Genomic DNA, 20,410 nt, shown 5'->3' on the forward strand with positions numbered 1-20,410 from the left:
ACACATTCTTATTTACAACAACAACCTGGGGGAATAGCAGAGTACACTCCTTGGTAGGGAGAAACCAAGTGTGCGTAGTTTTGTAATGGTTGAACTTAAAATTGTATTGTTGAATGGTAATCTATAAAATTGTGTTATTGAGCACTTCGTCTTGACAGATCCATTGGTGGCGTGACGTAGGTACCATGATCAGAGGTATGCCTGATTTACACTTGGTTGTGCATTATGCTGTGTACCAAAAACAGCTGATCTACAAGCTCACAACAAAGCAGGATGCGAAACAAGTGAGCTTGCAGATCTGCTAAGTATAAATCAGGCATCAGAGCAGGGGGACAGGAAGCCACACCATGCAAAGTACTGTGTCCCAAAAAAAACTCCTTGCAGCAATAAAAATGAATGTGTATATATAAGCTATACACAGTATATATATAATGTATAACCATGAGTTACAAAACTGTACATAATTGCACTATAATATCAATTTATTCATAATACAAGTTTTGAAAAACATCTGCCAAGGAGTTTTTTCCTGTTTACTTTGCAATGTGCTGGTTAGGTTCCCCACCACACGCTTTGGCACTATAAAAATGTTATGACCATGATGAAGCTTAATTCTCAACTGGCTTTGCATTAAATAAGCATGTAGAGCAGAGGTGTTTTTTAGAACTGATAGAGTGTACAGTAGCTGTGAGAAAAGGGACTTTTTTTTTTATTGCTTTTTTTTCACCTTCATTTGGTACAGTGAAGAGAAAGACACACAGAGAGAGACATGCAGCAAATGGTCCGGCCAGCACAGAATCGAACCGGAAACTTGCTGTCAGGCATTTGAGCCCATGTACTCTAACCACTCAGCTATTGGGTCGCCTGGACACCATCATTGTACAAATGTAAACATATGAGGACATTATGCTTTGCTGACTCTATTATGATTTGATGATGTATACCAGCTTCGGATTCAAGTATGGGAAATATGTCCATTATTGCTTTTCCCAACGTTCCCAAGTTTGCCTAACCTGCTGCCAAAGACATGACCAGAAGGGACCAGACCTGTTTGTCATTCTGACCTGGTGATGAGCACGGCGGTATCGTGGTGAGCGATTCCATTGTCAGGGATGGCATTCCCGTTGCTGTTGCGGTGCTGGATGGATTTCTGCCACTTACAGAAACTGTCCAAGGACTTCCCCGCATGGTGGTTAATCTCTAGCGTTGGCTGGTGGAGAGAAAGATAGTACGGTATATGGGATTATACTCATTACTGATGAATTGAGTACAATGGATCACAAGCATTAGCACAACATTTGACTGTACTACCTGTATTGTTAACAATCTTGTTAATAAAGTATTCGATCAAATTGACATTGCCACATACTGTGGTACTGAGGATTGAGAGTGTTGAGAACCCAAAACTGACATGATGCGCCGACAAGGACTGACTGAGGAACAAGACTAATATACACATGACGGGCTGATTACACATGAGATACAGCTTGAGAAGACATGAATAAAGAACCATGAAAACTGGAACATGAATATAACATAGAAATACAAAACCTAGACAAGACAGGCAAGGTCTGTGACTGTGACAGACATGTAAGGTTATCAATACAGGAAGTAGGTCTACTCGGGAACGATTCAAGTCAGGAACGATGCATTTTGGGAATGTATGCCCCACCTGGTAATGCAATAGTCAGTGTACTCGTTGTCAGAGTACCCGTTGTACCTGTCTGTCTGCCTGTGACTCTTTTTACACAATGTAGATCTACAAGCTCTCAAAGCATCATAAAGCAATGCACAGAGCTATACTTAGATGGTGCTTCCTCTGCGGCAGTGGTCTGTATTGGGCAGGTCCCCACAGGCGCTAAGCCTCTAGTACGTGTATAACATCATTGCTGTCGGGCAGACACCTTGTATCTCCATAGATATAGCAACGTTTTTTTTTGTATTGCACTACTTTCACGCAATAGTAGTGAAAGTAGCCGACCTATAAGCTCACAACGCGCCACATCACAACGCATTGTGAGCTTGTAGACCTGCTACATTTTGCAGATGAAAGTGTTAAATACCAACATTCAGGTGTAAGGATATTAACGAGATGTAAAAGGCGATAGCCCTTGTTTTCTAATGTATTGTATGAACTTTACAGTGTCGTTTTGTATTATTATTATTATTATTTTACTATGATTATGTTCACATAATTAAATTATTAATTGTCTCCGCCAGAGGTGGAGAGTATGTTTTCGTTCTTGTCCATCCGTGTTTCCGACCGTCTCAGCCAAGCTAACATTGGTCAAGCTTCACGTGACACGTGACAATATGTTGTCACCAATGCTTTTGATTGGCTAGCGAGACGCGCAACGAAATAAAAACCTACAAATAGGTGTGTCACTTCAAAAAATCATTTATATTTTTTGAAGTGAGCTTCCATCAGCCAAGCTAACATTGGTCAAGTGACACGTGACAATATGTAATATAAATAGGTAAGACAGGATTCTTTTTTATCTGTTTTAATCTAGCATTTGTGTGCTACTGATGACGCCCACCCAGGGACTGATATAAATTAGCTCTTAGCCATCTCTGGTGCAATATATTTTTTGTGCATTGTCATTGTCAAATAAACTAATGACATAAAAATAAAATCCACAGCGTTAATTTAACCCTGTGTGTGTAAAAATTTACAAATTCTAAGTTAGCACTGAGGATTTTAGTGTGTAGTATTATAACAGAGTTGGCAGAGCAGGGGGAAGTGGAGGGAGTGCTGCGCTGGCCACAGCTGGCTAGAACTCGTAACCGAGGAATGCATGCGGTGACATAACTAGTAATTGTCTCATCCCACAGTCGCTCATTTCTGGGCCTGCTGCTGGCCCTATTATGTCTTCCAGGGGCCATTTGCTGTTTTCGGACCTGGAAAACCAATGGCAGAGCTGCACAGGGACAGACTACTTTTCGATCCCGTCCCAACCTCAGCCTCAGCAGACCATGCAGTAAGAATAACAACGCTAATACAGCCTGCCGCTAATGATCCCGGCATTTATTTATTCCTTTTTCTATGCTGTCAGATGACGACCGGATCTCAGGGGCAAATTACAGGGCTTATTTTTAGGCAGCACGAACAGTATGAATCACAAATGTTCCCTAATAGGACAGCTATGGAGGAAACCTCAAGGCCGCCCTGTAATGCCCCCTCTAATACAGTATGATTCATCTGTTGAGGTCCCATTAGGTCAACATTGAGATGGAGTGGGTAACCCCAACCTGCTGCCAAGTCTCACCACATGCTGTTAAACAGCCAGCTAGGGAGGTCAGTGGCCAGTTGGCCGCATAGCTCGGTCATCTATAGCTTGCACCGCTGGTAATACTATGTAATAAATCTGAACGAGTTCAACTCCTGGCTTAGTCGGTGCTGTGGAATCTGACTTTAGACTTCATGTCCCTCTTCATGGACTCATATTATTCAAAATAATAATTAATTTGACAGAGGATGGACTCTGTAAAAAACATCCGATGTCTCCACGGCCCAGAGCCAGGGGAAATTATTGGTTTATTCGGATTCCTGTGGTGCACTCCGAAGGTTAGCAGACTAGGGAGCGTGCCATATGTACAGTACTTATGACTGTTATGGCTTTTGTCTGGCTTAAAACCTGTGTCGCATCACATCCCGGTTTCCTATCTACCCTGTTCCTGTCTCTGTGGTACAGAACTCTGCCTGCTGAAGCAGAAATATCCTAGAGATAATCTTTTGTAAGACACCGGTGGCTACCAAAGCAGCGGCTGCTCTGTACGGATGAATGTGCTCCGGGTGGTGGCAGTCTGCAGGGACAGGAGGCTGGAGAAAACACTGGGCCCTCAGAGAAGCCCTCACCCCACCCGCTGGCCTCCACTTCATATTTACGTAGATACTGATATTTTTAAACAAGCTTTTCTGAGGCCCATATGTGCGTCATAGCGACGGTCAGAGGGGTCACCGCCTGCCTCGGCAACAAGCAGGGCAGTCATTCAGCTCCTGCTACCTACTCCTGCACGCTCCCCTTGTTTAATCCCACACTTTTCCACCCACCTCTCCTTGCCCTCCATCTTCCTCTCTCTTCTCACTCCTCTTCTCCTATTCTCTCTCTATTTGCCTCTCACACCTCTAGGGGCGGCTGTAGCTGAGTCGGTAGAGACTGAAGCTGTCTGGGAATTGGAAGGTCACTGGCTTGACCCTCAGCTCGCCCAGTCTACGTGTCTATGTGTCCCAAGACAATTTACACATAACAGCTCCCTCCCGTGTGTTCATCTGAGCCGTCTGGCTCTGAGCTGAGCAGCTATCTGCTGGGTGAAGCAGTGAAAGTAATTCTCCTCCAACAGGGACCAGAAAATACTCCCTTTTATCTCACTTTCATTTCTAGTATAGTGTGCAGTGGTACGGTATAAACCCAGGGTGATAGTATAGTGTGAAGTATACAGTATCAGTGGTTTTCAACCAGTGGGCCGGGGACCATGATTTTATTAGATTAGATTAGACGAGATTAATATAACAAATAAATTAATACTATGTTAGTTCCATTGATCCAAGCCGGAACACAATCGATTAGTTGATCATTGAAATAAACATGCTCTGAAAATGGATGTGGCCACGAAAGCTTTTGAAATTTTCAAGTGGACGCTGTTCCCAAGGTTGAGAACCACTGCAGTATAATACAGCATAAGTGAGTGATAGCATAGTGTGCAGTATAGTGCAGCATAAACACAGGGTGATGGTTGGTTACCTGGTCTTCCATTAGCAGGATAAGCCGTGTCACCACTATGTTGACTGCGTTCCCCAGGCTAGAATCCTGGAACAGTTTGGCAACCTGACCTCCAGGGAAACAAGAAAAGGCCAGTCTTAAAAAGAAGAGCTGATACACTGACAGTAAAGTCCTTAGAGTTAATTCAACTCTGAAGTTACTATGTATACTGAAGAAGAGTGGGCACTGGGAAAATGAAAAGACAGGACAAGGTGAAGCACCACTAAAAGAGAAACCTTTACAAGGTTTACAAACCACCATTTCATATCTAAAAAATAATCCATAAAAAGGTCCCAATGTGATGCATAAGTAAAGGCGAGTCTTAAAAGACCTGTAAAACTAATGCTACACAAGCTAGCCAATAGCTGAAAACAAGGACTTAAAAAGAGACGACAAAGCAACCCCTTGACTTGACACTTATTGGCAAGGCTGACACCAAAGATCCACTCATATACTTGTCATTATTTGTGGCTTGTGGTGTAATTTGGCCTGCGTTTCCATGAGAATCCCCTCTGGAGAGTCAGCAGTGGGGTCTGTTTTGGTAGGATACAACCTGCTTTGTCACAGCGAACAGAGACCATTCATTAAAGGTACAAGTCCAGACACGAGTGTGTTTAGATTTGAATGATTGGCTGACTGGCTGACTGAAGTAATCTCCAAAGACAGAAATAGAGCTTATAAAGATACAGAGGCTTAGCCTGTCTGTAGGTGAGCAAAATCTTTTTACCTAGGCACTTAAAATAGACTAAGTAAGACACTGCAGCACTCATTAAGTCTGCACATTTATTGCAAGGGGTGACTGACTGACTGACCTTTCAAAACATAATTTTCCTAAAGCCTTATTTGTACTTGGTTGTTGTGCATCATGTCTCGCACCGAAAATGGCTTGTCGATCGGCTATTTTCGGTGCAAGACACAGGCACACAACTATTAGGTGCCAGAGTCAAGTAGAACAAAGACTCTGAGAAAGACACTTGTTGAAACGTCAGTCAGTCAAACCCTGCAATTAAGGTTCAGAATGAGTGCTCCAGGATCTTACTTTGGGTAGTGTATTTGTGCTCATTTGTGCTCATGCAGGTAAAAAGGTTTTGCTTACAGTATATAGTGTCCTTTACTGTTGAACACCAAAGCCCTTTCATTCAAAACTTGGCTGAGGCGTGCTTGACTTCACTTGTTGGCTTACGGTCTATATTGGACTATTTTAACACCAGCCATGACATACGTACGTATGTCAGAACAATTCTCTACAGGGACAGATTCGAGAAGTTCTTTAACCACATTAACCCTGTCATTATGATTATCCTATATTAAAATTGGCTAAAGGGAGGACCGGCAGGCCACCCCTCTGGCGGGCCGGCGGACCACATTGTCACGCTCATGTCACTATGACTCAGCCATGGTTGGCTCCATATATGGGCACATAAGGGGCCATGCCCATATATGGGCATGTGCTGATGACATCAGGGATCTCCATATATGGGCATAAAAGGGACATGGACTGACAGATACAGAGATCTACATATATGGGCATATCGGTCGGATCGGTGGTGCGATATAGGTGTGAGGGCTGCGTAGCGGCTCGTACCTCAACTAGGCAAAAAATTACGTTTTTCACTAATTATTTTACAAAAATAGAAGATCTGCAAGCTGACAACCCGTCGCAATGCGTTGTGATATCACATATTGGCTCTTTTCAAATATTCAAAGAATAAAAAAAGTATAAACTCTGACTTATTTCACTAATGGACATTCTTATTAATGCATTTGCATGCAAGAGACTTATTATGAAACTTATTGGTGTTTATGCAGACATTCCTGTTGTCCCCAACAATGTCCACAAGTCTGTACCCAGTCTCCTCCGAATGTTTATGAGCTGACCACATGCCATTCCTTTGTTTTGCAAGTAAGCCAAGTAACCACACCATAATTCGTTGGTGGATGATGTGTATCCTCTCACGGAGTAAAACTCTTTGAGCACTTGGGAAGGCAGCACTAAAAGCAATACATCATCTGCATCCTTCAACACATCCCCTCTCTCTCTCAGTATGGCTCAAAAACACTGTAGAGAGCTGCTTTGTTTCACACCTCTTGTCAGGACAACTTGTTTTAACATGAAACTTTGTATGGAGTGAGTAATTATCCGATAATTTATTAAGATACGCACCATTTTTATGGCATGGCTCTGCTTGAGGCTACAGTGTAGCTGTCTACAGTATACTGTAGAGGGACAGTGTGCGTGCGTGCGTGCGTGCGTGCGTGCGTGCACGTGCGGGCGTGTGCATGTGTGTCAGACTCTCTGTCTGTCTATCTGTTTGTCCGTAGCTAATCTTGCAAACCGCTGGACTGATACATGCCAAATTTCTTGTGCACACAGCCAAGCTAACTTAGTTTCTACCTCAAAAAGCTTTTTCCACATATGTTTTATACTTTTTGTCTAAAAGGAAGCGAATGGCAGTCGAACATGAGATCCATGTGCCGTTATTGGACCCAGTCTTGTTAGACTCTGGATTCTCGGACGTTAATGACACAAATAATGTAAGACATTGTAAACATTAGAGACTGTGTACATTTGTTCCCATTTTCAGCATAAACAAATACAAATAGCATATTATTTTGTTAATGCACAGTATACTATGTATAAGCTTCCTTTTTGTGGTGAAACTTACAATATTCATGACAGCCAGGATGTACTGCTCGATGTCTCTGCGACCATGATAGCCCACCATCATCTTGTCAGCCACCACCAGAGTCTCCACGTAGCGCTCGCGACTCACTGAGCGCTTCAGGGGCAGCTGGCCACGGGCCACCTGATGGGGCGGGGTCTTCAGAGTGCGCTGCCACCATGCCATGCCCTTCCCTGGCTTCTCATCTGAGGACCAGATATAAACACACTCTACACTGTAAAATCCTGAGTGTTCATTTAACTCAGAGAGTGTACAAATGTTCAAATTGGAACAACTTCAGATTGAAGTCGAAACGCTTTCTTTGATGTTTTTGCATTTGGTTTAGCCAGTCAAGTGTAGTGATGATGAACAAGGAAACCATACCTTGGTTGGTGCCTCAATACACATTTATTTGCATTGCATGAACACACTATAGCAAATTAATATGATGAGGCCGACCATAGTTATACTCTTTTTCACAGTTAGACCCAACCACGCCTGCTGGCTACTGCAGTTTTAGTGATTTGCTCAAGGGGACCTCAACAGTCATCACCACAGCCAGTTTGCAGTTTTGAAGTATCACCAGTCTACCTCCGTCTCTTAACTGTGGTGAAGGAAACCAGTGTTATCTATGTGGATATCGCTCTCCCTACCTATGACTCCACAGGACTGGTCCATGTACTGGTGGCGAAGCGATGACCTCTTGTAAACCACATGGGGGCGCTCCTCCCCCCTCTCCGTCTTGGTCTGATTCTCTGGCGAGACCAGGGGCTCAATAATATACTCCTCTCCCCCCGCCACGATCACCCCCTGCTGCAGAAATAGAATAGAATAGAATCCTTGCCATCAGCATACAAATAATAACAATTAGAAAATGTGCTCAGTAGATCACAGACATTCATCATTCATTCTTTGTCTTTATGGTATTGTTATTTCCCCTTTTGGCCATGATACATGATACATCTTTGTTTTTTAAGTATTGTGGTGTCATATTAATCTGTTTAGAAGCTATGCACATTTTTGTGACAGGCTATGCCCACCACCATGCCCCCTTTTCGCCAATCAGCATTACAAATGGATCACTTCTTCCTTGCGCCAGGACCAACCTCTCCACCACATGTTGTGCAAATCTGATCATAACTGCTTGAGTTATCCAACTAATAGACAGATGGAGAAACGGACAGCCAGACAGGGGCTAAAACATGAAAAAATAAGAAAGAAAACACTAACAGCGTAGTTTCAACAACGCCAAAAATGTGCACAATTCATAATGTTGTCTTAAAGGACCATACCACTGCTAATGCATGTCATTTTCTATTCACAGCTTCAGCCATGTATTATAGACCCCTTATCATACTACATCACACTGTTTTAACAAGGAGGAGTGTGCGTGCATGTTTCACACAGAGACACAGGAGATGTGTAGGACAGTTTAAGAGTTCATTTGGGAAAGGTTTCAGGCTTTCAGGCCCATTAAATAACATTATAAAGTTTTAATTAATTATTACAAAAAGTATACAACATATGTAAAAAGACATTATTGGAGGTGTAACAGTTGGCCGATGGCTAAGGCTCCGAAAAAGGTAGACAAGAGTCCAAGAATGCACTTTTGGGGGTTTTATTCAACTCCAAACACCAACAGTCCCGTGCAGCTATTTTACATTGCACCTAGTCAGAAACGATAAATTGACAAAAAAAAAAAATCCAAAAATATATACTTGAAGGCAACAATACCCAGACAGACAAAAAACTGTTAAAAGGATATACCCTTCCGCGAAGGGCCCAGGCAGCTCTACCTCAGGACTGTTACCTGTGCATCAGCCCAATGACTGAAGCTTCTTCTTCTTTGGGTTTTATGGCGATTGGCATCCGTATACGTTGCATTACCGCCCCCTACTGAACTTATATCTTCTTCACCGTGCACACTATATACAGTGTCTCCCCGAAGTGCTCCTACTAAACCCCATTCTGTTAATGCCCAGACCCACTGGTCTGAGCTGGTGCGAACCCTTCCCTCAGAATGTTGTCCAGGTCTTCACCGCTTATATCCCCAATATCAAGGAATCTTCTTGCTGCGTCCACCACCATTTTTATCCTCTCGGATTTTCCCTGCATTTCTACTGCACAATTGATCCCCGTGGCTATAAAAGCCAGGAATCGTCTATTGTCCATACAGATGTTTTGCTCCTTTTCCTTCCTTTCCACCTCCATTCCATGTTGTCCTGCCACAGTTTCCTTTTTCTCACCCACTCTCTTCACAGCCTCTGCATATGACACTCCTCTTTCCACTCCGATCTTGTTCACGTTTACTGCCTTTCTTCTTTTCAGACACAGTGCTGCTGACCCTCAATAATGACTGCCATTGCAGTGTACTGTATATACAGCATGCTGGCTCTTTTGTAACACAATCCTCCTCGTTGCACCTTCCCCATGTCCTGGCTCCTCTACACACTGCTGCAACATGACCACATTCTAGGCAACAATAACATCTAAGCGGACCTCTCTCGCATGTCCTCACCCTATACGTCACATAATCGGCATAGATTCTTTCAGGAAGTTCCCCTTCAAATATCAATCATACTGACATGGTATAATTATCCTTCCGCCCCCCTTCTCTAGTATATCTTGTCATCCTTTTAGCCTCACATACCCCTTGTAAACTACAAAATATGCTCGGCTTCACCTTTAGTGGAACGCCAATTATTACTCCCCTTGTCTTCTTCCTCCCATCTCCCAAGGGAAAGGTGTGTACTGGGGTCTCTCCAAATGCATAGATATTCATCGCCTTGTATGACTGTTCATTGCAGTCAATAATGTCTACCCAGTGGGCGCCGATGGCCTAGTGGTTAAGGCGCATACCACGTAGGCTTTAATGTAGCCTGGCGGCGAGTCACGGATTCGATTCCCAAGACCGACGACCTTTGCTGCGTGTTTCTCCCCGTCTCTCCCTGTTTCCTGTCACACTCAACTGTGCTATCCAATAAAGGCAGAAAACCCCCACAAAATATATTTGAAATAATACCCCACTCCTACAGTAGTTACCCTCACTGATTTAACTCTACCAACTATTTTCTCTACAAACTTCCCAACTGCACGCAGATTGCTAAAGAAATCAGTTTTTACCTCTGCTCTGATTCCTATGACATAGATATCGTCCTGAATTAACTACTTCTTCCCTCCTTATCTTTCTATCATTGTTAGCCTCATCATCACCAAACCCATCATCTCCCTCGGACGCCATTTCAAATCGACAGCTCCTCTCCGCTACTACCACTGTGCTCGACAGAAACTCTTTACTTGCCTCCTCCCTTTTATAGGGAGTGAGACATACCAAGAATTAGCTATTGGTAATTCAATTAACTCATATAAAGCTAACACAAGGCCTATGAGTTAACTACACAGTTACTTTAAGGTTTTACCAACAACTTCACATGAATTTCCAGGCGCCAATTCATACACAAACTCTTTAAAAATAATATTGCTCTTAACCATGAAACGAACAACCCTCCTCCTCTAAAGCACTTGGCACCTTCCCAATCAACAGGATTGCCAGCACTGCAGAGGAGAACAGATGAACCACAATCAAACATTTCCACACAGTAGGCCTATCAGTAAATAAACATGGTTAAAACCCTTTGCAGTCCTTATGCTGTTAACAATGCATCAAGATGTCCTGTTATTGTCTATAGGGCACAGGCTGCCCGTTACAGGAGGTACTTCTGGGGCCTACTGACAGTGTGCACAAGAAATTTGGCACTGATCGGTCCAGCGATTAGCAAGATTACACACAAGCAGACAGAACCTCTTATAGACGACTAGAAATGATGGTATGCTTTGGGAAATGGTAAGGTATAGTATATTAAGTATACCATTAATAGTCAATGCATGGGCTAAACGGGCCCCGGATTCTATGTTCCCCGCTTCCAACCCTAACCCCTTTGGTAAGCGGGGAACATAGAACCCAGGGAACATAGAACCCGGGGAACATAGGGATAACCCCGGCTAAACATGCCAGACCCTCAGCCGTTATGGTCCTTTAAATCAGACATTGGCTACAGAAGATACACAAAAGTGTGTTACACAGTGTGAGTGTAACTGTATATTGCTCATACAGCCAGGCTCCCTCGGTACACAGTACCGTAATACTAACTCAGAATCCCTGAGCCGTAATCAGTAGGAGACCTGAGGTGAAACGGGGGCCTTCTGAGGTCTTAACTCTTACCAGTGTGATAGATAAGGAACTGACAGGTGAAGACTACGAGACTTCCTAATCACTTCTTGCAGTGTGGTTCAGATGGGATCTTAAGTGTGGATTGACTGCCCTCTGCAACAACTGTCGACTCAGTTTGGTTTTGTGGCATCATCTCTAGAAATCGAGCAGTGAACGTTTGATAATGTGGTGTTATGCTTTTACATGAAATATGGACAAAACAAACTTGTGGAAATAGCTGGATTTCTGGCACATTGTAATCAAAGGGCAGTGTATTTGGAGCTATGACATCAGGTGTCAATGAGTGCGAGAGAGAGTTGGAAATGTACAGTACAATCTGATCATTTTATGTGAGATGATCATTATATCACTCTGACTTCAGAATGTCCCGTCACAAACACAGCCCTTAAGTTCAATGTCACACAAATTCTTCTGTGGGAGATGACTGAAACCTATCTTTAAGGGGTTCGGGACTCCTGCACTCTCACACAAATGCATGCATGCACACAACCATACACACAATTGTAGAGAGAGGCAAAAAGAGACAGAGAGATACAGTAACACTTCCTCTGTTTAGATCTTCTGGTCCCAGTCTCTGGGGTCAGAGCGAGTGTTTCCCCTTGACTCACCGCCTCGAGCTTTCAAAGTGCACCTAATCCCATAATAAAATTAGTGACGCTCCCCTGGGCACACAGCCCATTCCCTGCTGAATTTACTCATGCTAGTCTGACCACCAGTAATTACGTGTGCAGCTTCTTAACGCTCTGTGAACATATCTAATTCTCAGCTGTATTTACAGTTGCTAATGTGGAGCTGCCACTTTGGTAGGAATAAAGAACAAGACACCGGCAACTATGAATACAATAAAATCTTTGCGTCCCCCCGAAACGTGGATCTTGCTGGTGACAATGAACACGTCCCAGCTTTCTGCTGTGGCATGCTGAGATGACATTATGAGTTGTGACCAATACAGGAAACAGCTGCTGATGGGACTGGCCTGATAATCCTCTTATTAAACAGGTGTTTTACTAGAAATTAGAATGGTACCCTGGGGGTGCCGAAGTGGTTACGGTGCCTGACAGCGGGTTCGATTCCCGAGCCCGGCGGACCCTTGCAGTGTGTCACTCCCTGACTATTTCCTCCGTTTCCTGTCAGTCACCACTGTACTGTACTCAAATAAGGGCAGAAAAGCCCAAAAATGGCCTGGGCCTTAGTGTGACGGTCCAGGCACCCTAGGCTGCAATGCCAGCCTGACAGCGTGTCACGGGTTCGACTCGCGTGTCACCCCCCATCTCTCTCCCCATTTCCTCTCAGCCTACTTTCACTATCCCTCTCAAAATAAAGGCATACAAAAAATAAAAAAGCCCCAAAATATTTAAGAAAATAATAACAATAATTCCCTGGCCTGAAAACCTTTAAACGCTCAGGAAAGAGTGGCACACACACAAGACACTAAAGCAAAATAGTAGTGGAATTAAAACTTTACACGAGACATTACATGTTTCGTGTATTATCAGCTTTAACTAATATTGACATCTTTGAACCATTTGGTCCCAAAATGCGTCGCTGCATTGTGACGCTTGGAGATCTGCTATTTTCGCCCAGAATAGGGACGCTATGTGGTTGAAATGCTCAGAGTACGACAGAGGTCACTTCTATGGGAAGAACAAGAGCTGTGACACTGATCCTAATATACTATAATCTGTTATCTGGGATCCATGGGGAACCATTTTGATTGGTCCTGATGAAAACAGCCGTTGCCATACAGTAGAAGATTGGTCATAAGCGCCCTACTGTACGTCCATATTCACAGCCACCTATTTTGCGGAGACACCTGAAGAAGCTTATTGCTATGGACACCATTCAGTCCATGACCTAAAGAACGATTTTGTATGGAACAAATGCGTCTCAGAGGCCCCCATGGATTGATTTACACCTCTTCCGTGTTTGACACAGAAGCACAAGGCTGCTATGAATGGGAATGTCCGCTCAATGTGTTTCTATTTCTACGGTTTGTGCTAAGGTATGAGTTAGGAGGAGCAGAGTGTTCTTCTCCAGCTGTTGCAATTGCTGCATATCACGTTGCTGTAATGGAAACTTCCTGGTGTGTTTGGGTTGAGATTAAAGCTAAATTGTGGATGTTAACAGCTCAGTGAGCTGACCAGCACTCCGGGACAATTCATGTGCCAGTGCATGTGCCTCATGCTTTCCTTCTGTTCTGAAGCACTGTGTCATTTGAATCCAAACATTTTAGATGGTGTCAGCAGTACACCCCCCCCCCCCACACACACACACACACACACACACACACAGCTGTCGAAATGTCTGCGTTGCTTTCGAGGAAACTTGAATGTTACTGCATCATTGTCTACACCCGTGGTTCTCAACCTGTGGGGGCCGGGTCCCCACATGATTTTGGGGGGGGCCCCCAGATGATATAAGAGCCTAAAATTGGCCCAGACTGCTGGTGTAGCGGGTCCGGACACCTAGGCCGCTAATGCCTGACAGAATGATCCCGAATGATCCCGACGACCTTTGCTACGTGTCACTCCCCATCTCTCTCTACCCATTTCTTGTCTACAGTATACTATCAAATATATATATAATATATATTTTAAAAAAGCAACACGAGAGCTTGTAGATCGGCTATTTGCACAATGCCTCAATTCCTACAATTTCGAATGCTTTTCAGGGTGGGGGGTCCCCAGTTCAAATGTGATTATTTGGTTGGGGTCGCGGCCTGAAAAGGTTGAGAGCCATTGGTCTAGACCAGTGGTTCTCAAACATTTTCATGTCAAGGACCCCCAAATTGACACTTATTAGCCCGCGGACCCCCATTTGAAAAGATATGCCAGGGACCCCCATAAGAGAAGATTTTTTACGTCTCTAGCAGTGATTCTCAACCATTTTCATTTCAAGGACCCCCAGTTTGACATGCATTAGAGGCTATGGACCCCCATTTAATGGCATTTCTATCTCTTGGACCCCAATTTATATTATAAAATTAATGTTATTTTAACTCTGAGGGTGTACAAATGGAACCAAATGGACCCTAACGGGTCCATTTGGTTCCATTTGTACACTCTCAGAGTTACAGACCCATAAGGGTCTATTTGGTTACTATTCTATCATTTAGCTGGGGACCCCCTGGAACTCTGTCAAGGACCCCTGGGGGTCCCCAGACCCCACTTTGAGAACCACTGGTCTAGACCTCATACACGCTGCACAGAACTTCAGTGGAGGTGAGGTTTTAAGTGTCATAGGATGACAGTCTTACCAGGCCATTACAGTTGCTGAGAGCCACCCTGCTAGAGTGCGGTTGGTCCTGGAGGTGTCCCACGTAGTGGCAGTAAGGGGAGTAGGGATGACTCCAGGCCAGGCGACCCCTCCTCCAGTACTCGACCCGGAACTGCCTGGACAGCAGTCCCCCCTGCAGCGTCAGGTTCAGCAGGAAGCTGGTGCGTGGCGTTGACAGCTGGTAAAAGAGCTGAGGGATTTTTTTGGAAGAGATAAGAGATTTGTTTTATAATGCACTACGCAAATGTATTAGTGCTCTACACTCAGGTTGAAGAATAAATAAATAAATCCAGGTTTATTTATATGCGGGGCGGTCTGAGTCAGAATTGCAGTTACACTCAGCCTCTCCCTATAAAAAAAAGGCAAAATGAAAGAGAAAGGAAAAGCTCTGAGCAGTGCCATTATCCTGCTCAGAGAGAAGCCAGAAGGATAGTGATACAAGAGAACAGGGATACACACACGCACGCTCGCGCACACACACACACGCACCCACGCACCCACGCACCCACGCACCCACGCACCCACGCACGCACACCCACCCACCCACACACACACACACACACACACACACACAGAGTCAGAATCAACTTTACACGCAAGTTACATATTGAATCAATTGATTTTGAAGTGTACAATTCATTACAGTGTCTGCAGGCTTGTCCTCTGTGCTGCGGCGCATTCGTCGGTGTCCAGGGTCCAGGGTTTCGCCCTCAGGTCCCACCCGCACTGGGATGGCAATCTCATAATGGTCTAGACTGGACAGGAACACAGCTAGAGAGAAGAAGACTTGAGATCAAAATCACAGAATATATATCTTTTTTTCACAACTTAGAGAAAATGTACTTTGATCGCACATACTAAGGAAAACATTTGAGTGCTAATTACAGTGTGTAAAGAAAATAATTCACTGAATGGGAGTGAGTATCTTGAGGACTTTTCAGTCCATAGCCCCCCTTTTCCATGAGGCCAAAGGGCCGTTGCCATGGTTTCACTGAAACTGTATACTTCCTGTCTCTCCCAGACTGCGCCAGGGCCTGGTTGAGATTTATTGTCCAAATACACGGAGCTCCAAACAGCCAGCTACAGCTAACTAACAGGGAAAGGTCACCGGTAAATGAGAGCAGTTTTCACTGAACCTTTAGCCTTGTTTAGAGGACAAGCAGCCCCTCCCCACACAGGGTAAACAGCTAGAGATTAAAGTTCCCTTCCACAGCTTTGGAGAGCTCTGCACCAGGGAACTGCTCTGTATACAGCTAAGTCTGGCTTAAATAAACAGTAAGTACCATTACAAACCCCCCTCTCTCCTAGACCTATCTCTCACACCCTCCAGGAAAACGCTTCTACACTACTTGTATGTGACCAGAGTAAGAGTAAGACTAAGACATTTTCAACCAGCCCTCACAATTTGAAGCACATTAAGTGTGGTATTGTCATAAAATGTGCTAGTGTTAGAGGTAGGAGAAGATCTCCTGCAGAGAGACAGATGGAGAGAGCTATGCCAGGGAACCTTCTAATAAAGTACACCTCCACCACTTAGAAGTCGTTAATGAGACCCCACACACAAAAACTCTATTCCGCCCCAAAAGCAACTTTGTGAGATTAGCAAAAATGTGACGAAAATGTGTGAAAAGTAAATGTATGTCTAAAATATTTTTCCACCAAAATGATATGTGTAATCCATTACTCTCTAATTACTCCTGCCTGCCAGCTTAGATGTAATGCAGCCAGACAGGGCAACCTGATAAGCCTAGTAGACTAATGAGTGTGGCCTGGCACCGCCAGTGAGCTTCACCACTGACTGCTTTCATAAGGCCTCCCTCCCTCCATCCATCCCTTCCTCCCTTTTTACCTCCCTTCCTCCTTGCTCTCATCCCTTCCTCTCACTCTCTCCTCCTTTCCCCACATGCCTCAATTCTGGCCTGGCCCCTTCTATACCCACCATGAATTAAGATAACACACTTTTGTTATATATGCTCCACCTTGTCTCTTCCGGTGGAAACCATAAACCTATGGATAACTGGCAAGGACTACTGACTCTACCTTGTTACAGGTAGCAAATAAAAACACTTTGCTGATCGATCTCACTACAGTTACGTTTCTGTAGCTAAATTATCAGACTAACACATATTGTGAATTTATTCATGGTTTCCATCAGGGTAGTACAGACATGAGAGGGTAATGTATTCCACATAAATGTTCACGATTGTGTCATGCCCTGACTGCTAAACAATGTTGTGGGTGCACAAATAAAACAATGGTGCACCCAGCCCTCGCTTGCCATCACTCATGGCTGAGTCAGCATTCCAAGTTGAACAGACTTCAAAGCAAACACAGAATGGCGGAAAACAGTGGATAAATTTAACAGTGGGCCCTCCCAATCTGACCAACAAGGTCACATACAGTACAGTACAGCACAGCACAGTACAACAGTACAGTAGCCCCTGTACAGATAAAAATGATTCCATGCATGCCACCCGGGGCTGGATGAGTGCCCACCCATCTTTTAGGGCTTCACCCTGGGCTTCTGTTATCACCAAGTAAAAACTGTGGGAATACAATGGATGGAAAACTGTTCCTCCCAGCCTCCATCTCAGACCCACCTCTCTACATGGCACCTAAAGCCAGAGCACAGCTCTACTTCTTCTGAACTAATGACCAAGAGAGAGGAGGAACAATTTATCATCATTATGATTTGCTATAAACTATGAGAGTGAGCGAAAGAAGGGGGGGGGGTCGCAGAGGTTACCCGAGGTTCCATCTATTTTAGTGTTTTAGATGAGAGGAACTTTTAATTAGGTCCTTCATGAAAAAGAGTGGGAAATGAAAACAGTGGCCCTTTTCACTGCTGCTTTCTTAAGGGCTGTTTTCCTCCATACTCCTCCTTTGTCTCTCTCTCTCTCTCTCTCTCTCTCTCTCTCTCTCTCTCTCTCTCTCTATCGACTCTCTCTCTCTCTCTCTCTCTCTCTCTCTCTCTCTCTCTCTCTTTCTCCCCAGATGTGCCACAGCTGTCTTCAGTCTGGGCAGCTCAGAGGAACAGTGAAGGCAGAGGGGCTGAATGGGCCAGCTGAGCAGAGCAGAGCTCTCATCCATAGCTGTCTCCCATATACTAGGTCCATCTCTGTTGAAGGACTGCCTGCATGCAGCGCCATAGGGCCCTGTCAGCAGTTCCCCCTGCTCATAAGTCTCCACAAAGGCATGTGTGCCTGCCAGCAAGCCTGTCATTACAGGGACAAGGAAAGACTGATTCTCTGTCTGTCCATCATGACCAGGACAATTGACTTCCTGAGTTATGAGGCCGTGCTGCAGCCGAGCAGAGAGTCTGAGGAAAGGGGATATATATACACATATATATATATATATATATATATATATATATATATATATATATATATATATATATATATATATATACATCAATATATATATATATATATATATATATATATATACAAAGTCATTTACTGTAAAAGTAAATGACTTAATGCCATGGCCTTGATGGCTTACCTCATTATTGTGTTATTTCAAAGCAGAGCGAGAGAAAGGAGAGCAAGAGAGAGAGAGAGAGAGAGAGAGAGAAAAAAAAGACCAAACTACGGCATGTCTGCATATTTGTCCTCTCGCTCTTTTTAAATAAACATGCAGACATTAGCCAAATATACTGCACACAGCTGGACATGAAGTGGACCAGCAAACACTCAAGAGGGATTTCATGCTCTTAGCAATTTTCCCATTATTTCATTTGCTGTTTTTGAGTCTTTTAATCTAAAATGACTTAAAGGGGTTACCATTTGTGGCAAGATAACGCAGGCTTGGATAGTAGTCAACTTGAGAGCAGAGACAGAGTGAGAGAGAGAGAGAGAGAGAGAGAGAGAGAGAGAGAGAGAGAGAGAGAGAGAGAGAGACAAAGGCAGCAAAAAACGCGTCCAACTTGACACAAGATCAGTTCTTTACTTGTGCAGTCAGCCAGTTGCTACTTGATAGCACTGAATATTGCACTCACATCTAGTTACCAAACAGATGTTGTTGCACCTATTCAGTGCGACTGGCCATTCAATGGACTAGCCTACAGAAAAACAGCCCAAACACGGTCATATTGAACTGTTGCGTATATAAGCTGGGCTGTTAATTTAACTCTGAGATTTTATTATGTAACAATGATGTTACATTGCAAGACAAGGTAAATAGACCTAGACCTTGCACAAGAATAGAACATTTATTTTCATCAAGGTCTGATCTCTTTGTAGCTGTACATCTGAAATGTAATTTGATCTCACTTTTCCCTGTTTAGACAGTACACAGTGAAATCCTCAGTGTTCATTTATCTATTTATAACTCTGAGCTTATACAAATAGAACCAAATGGAACTGTAAGGATCCATTTGGTTACATATGTACACGCTCAGAGTTAAGATTAACACTGGGATCTTACTGTGTAGTGAAATCAGACCTGTACTGTAGAAAGGTTAGAAATCACTGGTTGTACCTGTGTAAATGCGGCCCTCTGTAGGGGATTTGTGAGCCTGACGGGAGGGCCCTGTGGTGGGGTTTAAAGGAAGCAGTGTAGCAGACTATTGGAAACAGATGACTAGAAGGGGTCAGAGGTTAAGTTTAGGAAATACACAATCACAGCCTTGTTCTGGATGACAAGTCTTGGACACTCGTGTATTTATGTCTGTACCTTTAGGGGTTTCTGCCTGTCCAGCTATAGTGTGTGTGTGTGTGTGTGTGTGTGTGTGTGTGTGTGTGTGTGTGTGCGTGCGTGCGTGCGTGCGTGCGTGCGTGCGTGCGTGCGTGCGTGCGTGCGTGCGTGCGTGCGTGCGTGCGTGCGTGCGAGAGAGACAGAGAGAGAGAGACGGGGAGAAGAGAGGTGGGCGGGCAGGCGGGCGCGTGTCTCAGGCACAGAGCGTGATTTGTGAAAGCAGAGTTCAAGTTCAGCAGACGAGACACGGCGGGCTGGAGTGTGGCTCAGTCAGTCAAACAGAAAGATAGGTCAGAGAGCAGGACAGTGAGCTGCGACGTTGTGGTGTGTAACCAATGTAGCTAAAGCCTGATTTATGCTCCATCATAGGATGGTGTCACCCGCCGAAAATAGCCTATCTACAAGCTCACAAAGCGTTGCAGACTCGTAGTGCAAAGCGTGGTGAACTTGTAGATCGCCCATTTTAGGCACCGGCATGTGGACATTTTGCTAAAGCACTTATAGAAGCTACAGTAGTACACTGCACATTTGGATAGAATTAATCAAACATACTGTATATATTATGCTCACCAATACCAATTAATGTTAGATAAAACAGATGTGGTATTCTTTCAAACTGTAGAGCAGAGTAGTATGGGCTTTAGAACTTTCCCAAATGAAGAATCAGAAATAAGCCAATGACTCATTTGGGTTCCCTCAGTCAGGTCTCTGACGCTTCTGGAAAATATCCTATGCGTACTTATACAGTGCATTATACTGTAAGTACAAATAAGAACATC

General features: G+C 44.1%; 1 protein-coding gene across 1 annotated transcript in view; it reads right to left on the reverse strand.

The window, feature by feature from the left end:
• adamts10 (ADAM metallopeptidase with thrombospondin type 1 motif, 10) overlaps positions 1 to 20,410 on the reverse strand; it is a 67,382-nt gene that overhangs the window by 37,253 nt on the left and 9,719 nt on the right. Inside the window, exons 3-8 of the mRNA XM_084065750.1 lie at positions 15,577 to 15,704; positions 14,914 to 15,123; positions 8,080 to 8,239; positions 7,430 to 7,632; positions 4,746 to 4,829; positions 1,065 to 1,210 (exon numbers count right to left, since the gene is read on the reverse strand). Of these exons, the coding sequence (XP_083921876.1) occupies positions 1,065 to 1,210; positions 4,746 to 4,829; positions 7,430 to 7,632; positions 8,080 to 8,239; positions 14,914 to 15,123; positions 15,577 to 15,704 (931 nt within the window). The remainder of the gene's footprint in view (positions 1 to 1,064; positions 1,211 to 4,745; positions 4,830 to 7,429; positions 7,633 to 8,079; positions 8,240 to 14,913; positions 15,124 to 15,576; positions 15,705 to 20,410) is intronic.

The sequence above is a fragment of the Gymnoscopelus microlampas genome (genome assembly GCF_963454915.1).
Source record: "Gymnoscopelus microlampas genome assembly, chromosome: 9".
Taxonomy (NCBI): Eukaryota; Metazoa; Chordata; class Actinopteri; order Myctophiformes; family Myctophidae; genus Gymnoscopelus; species Gymnoscopelus microlampas.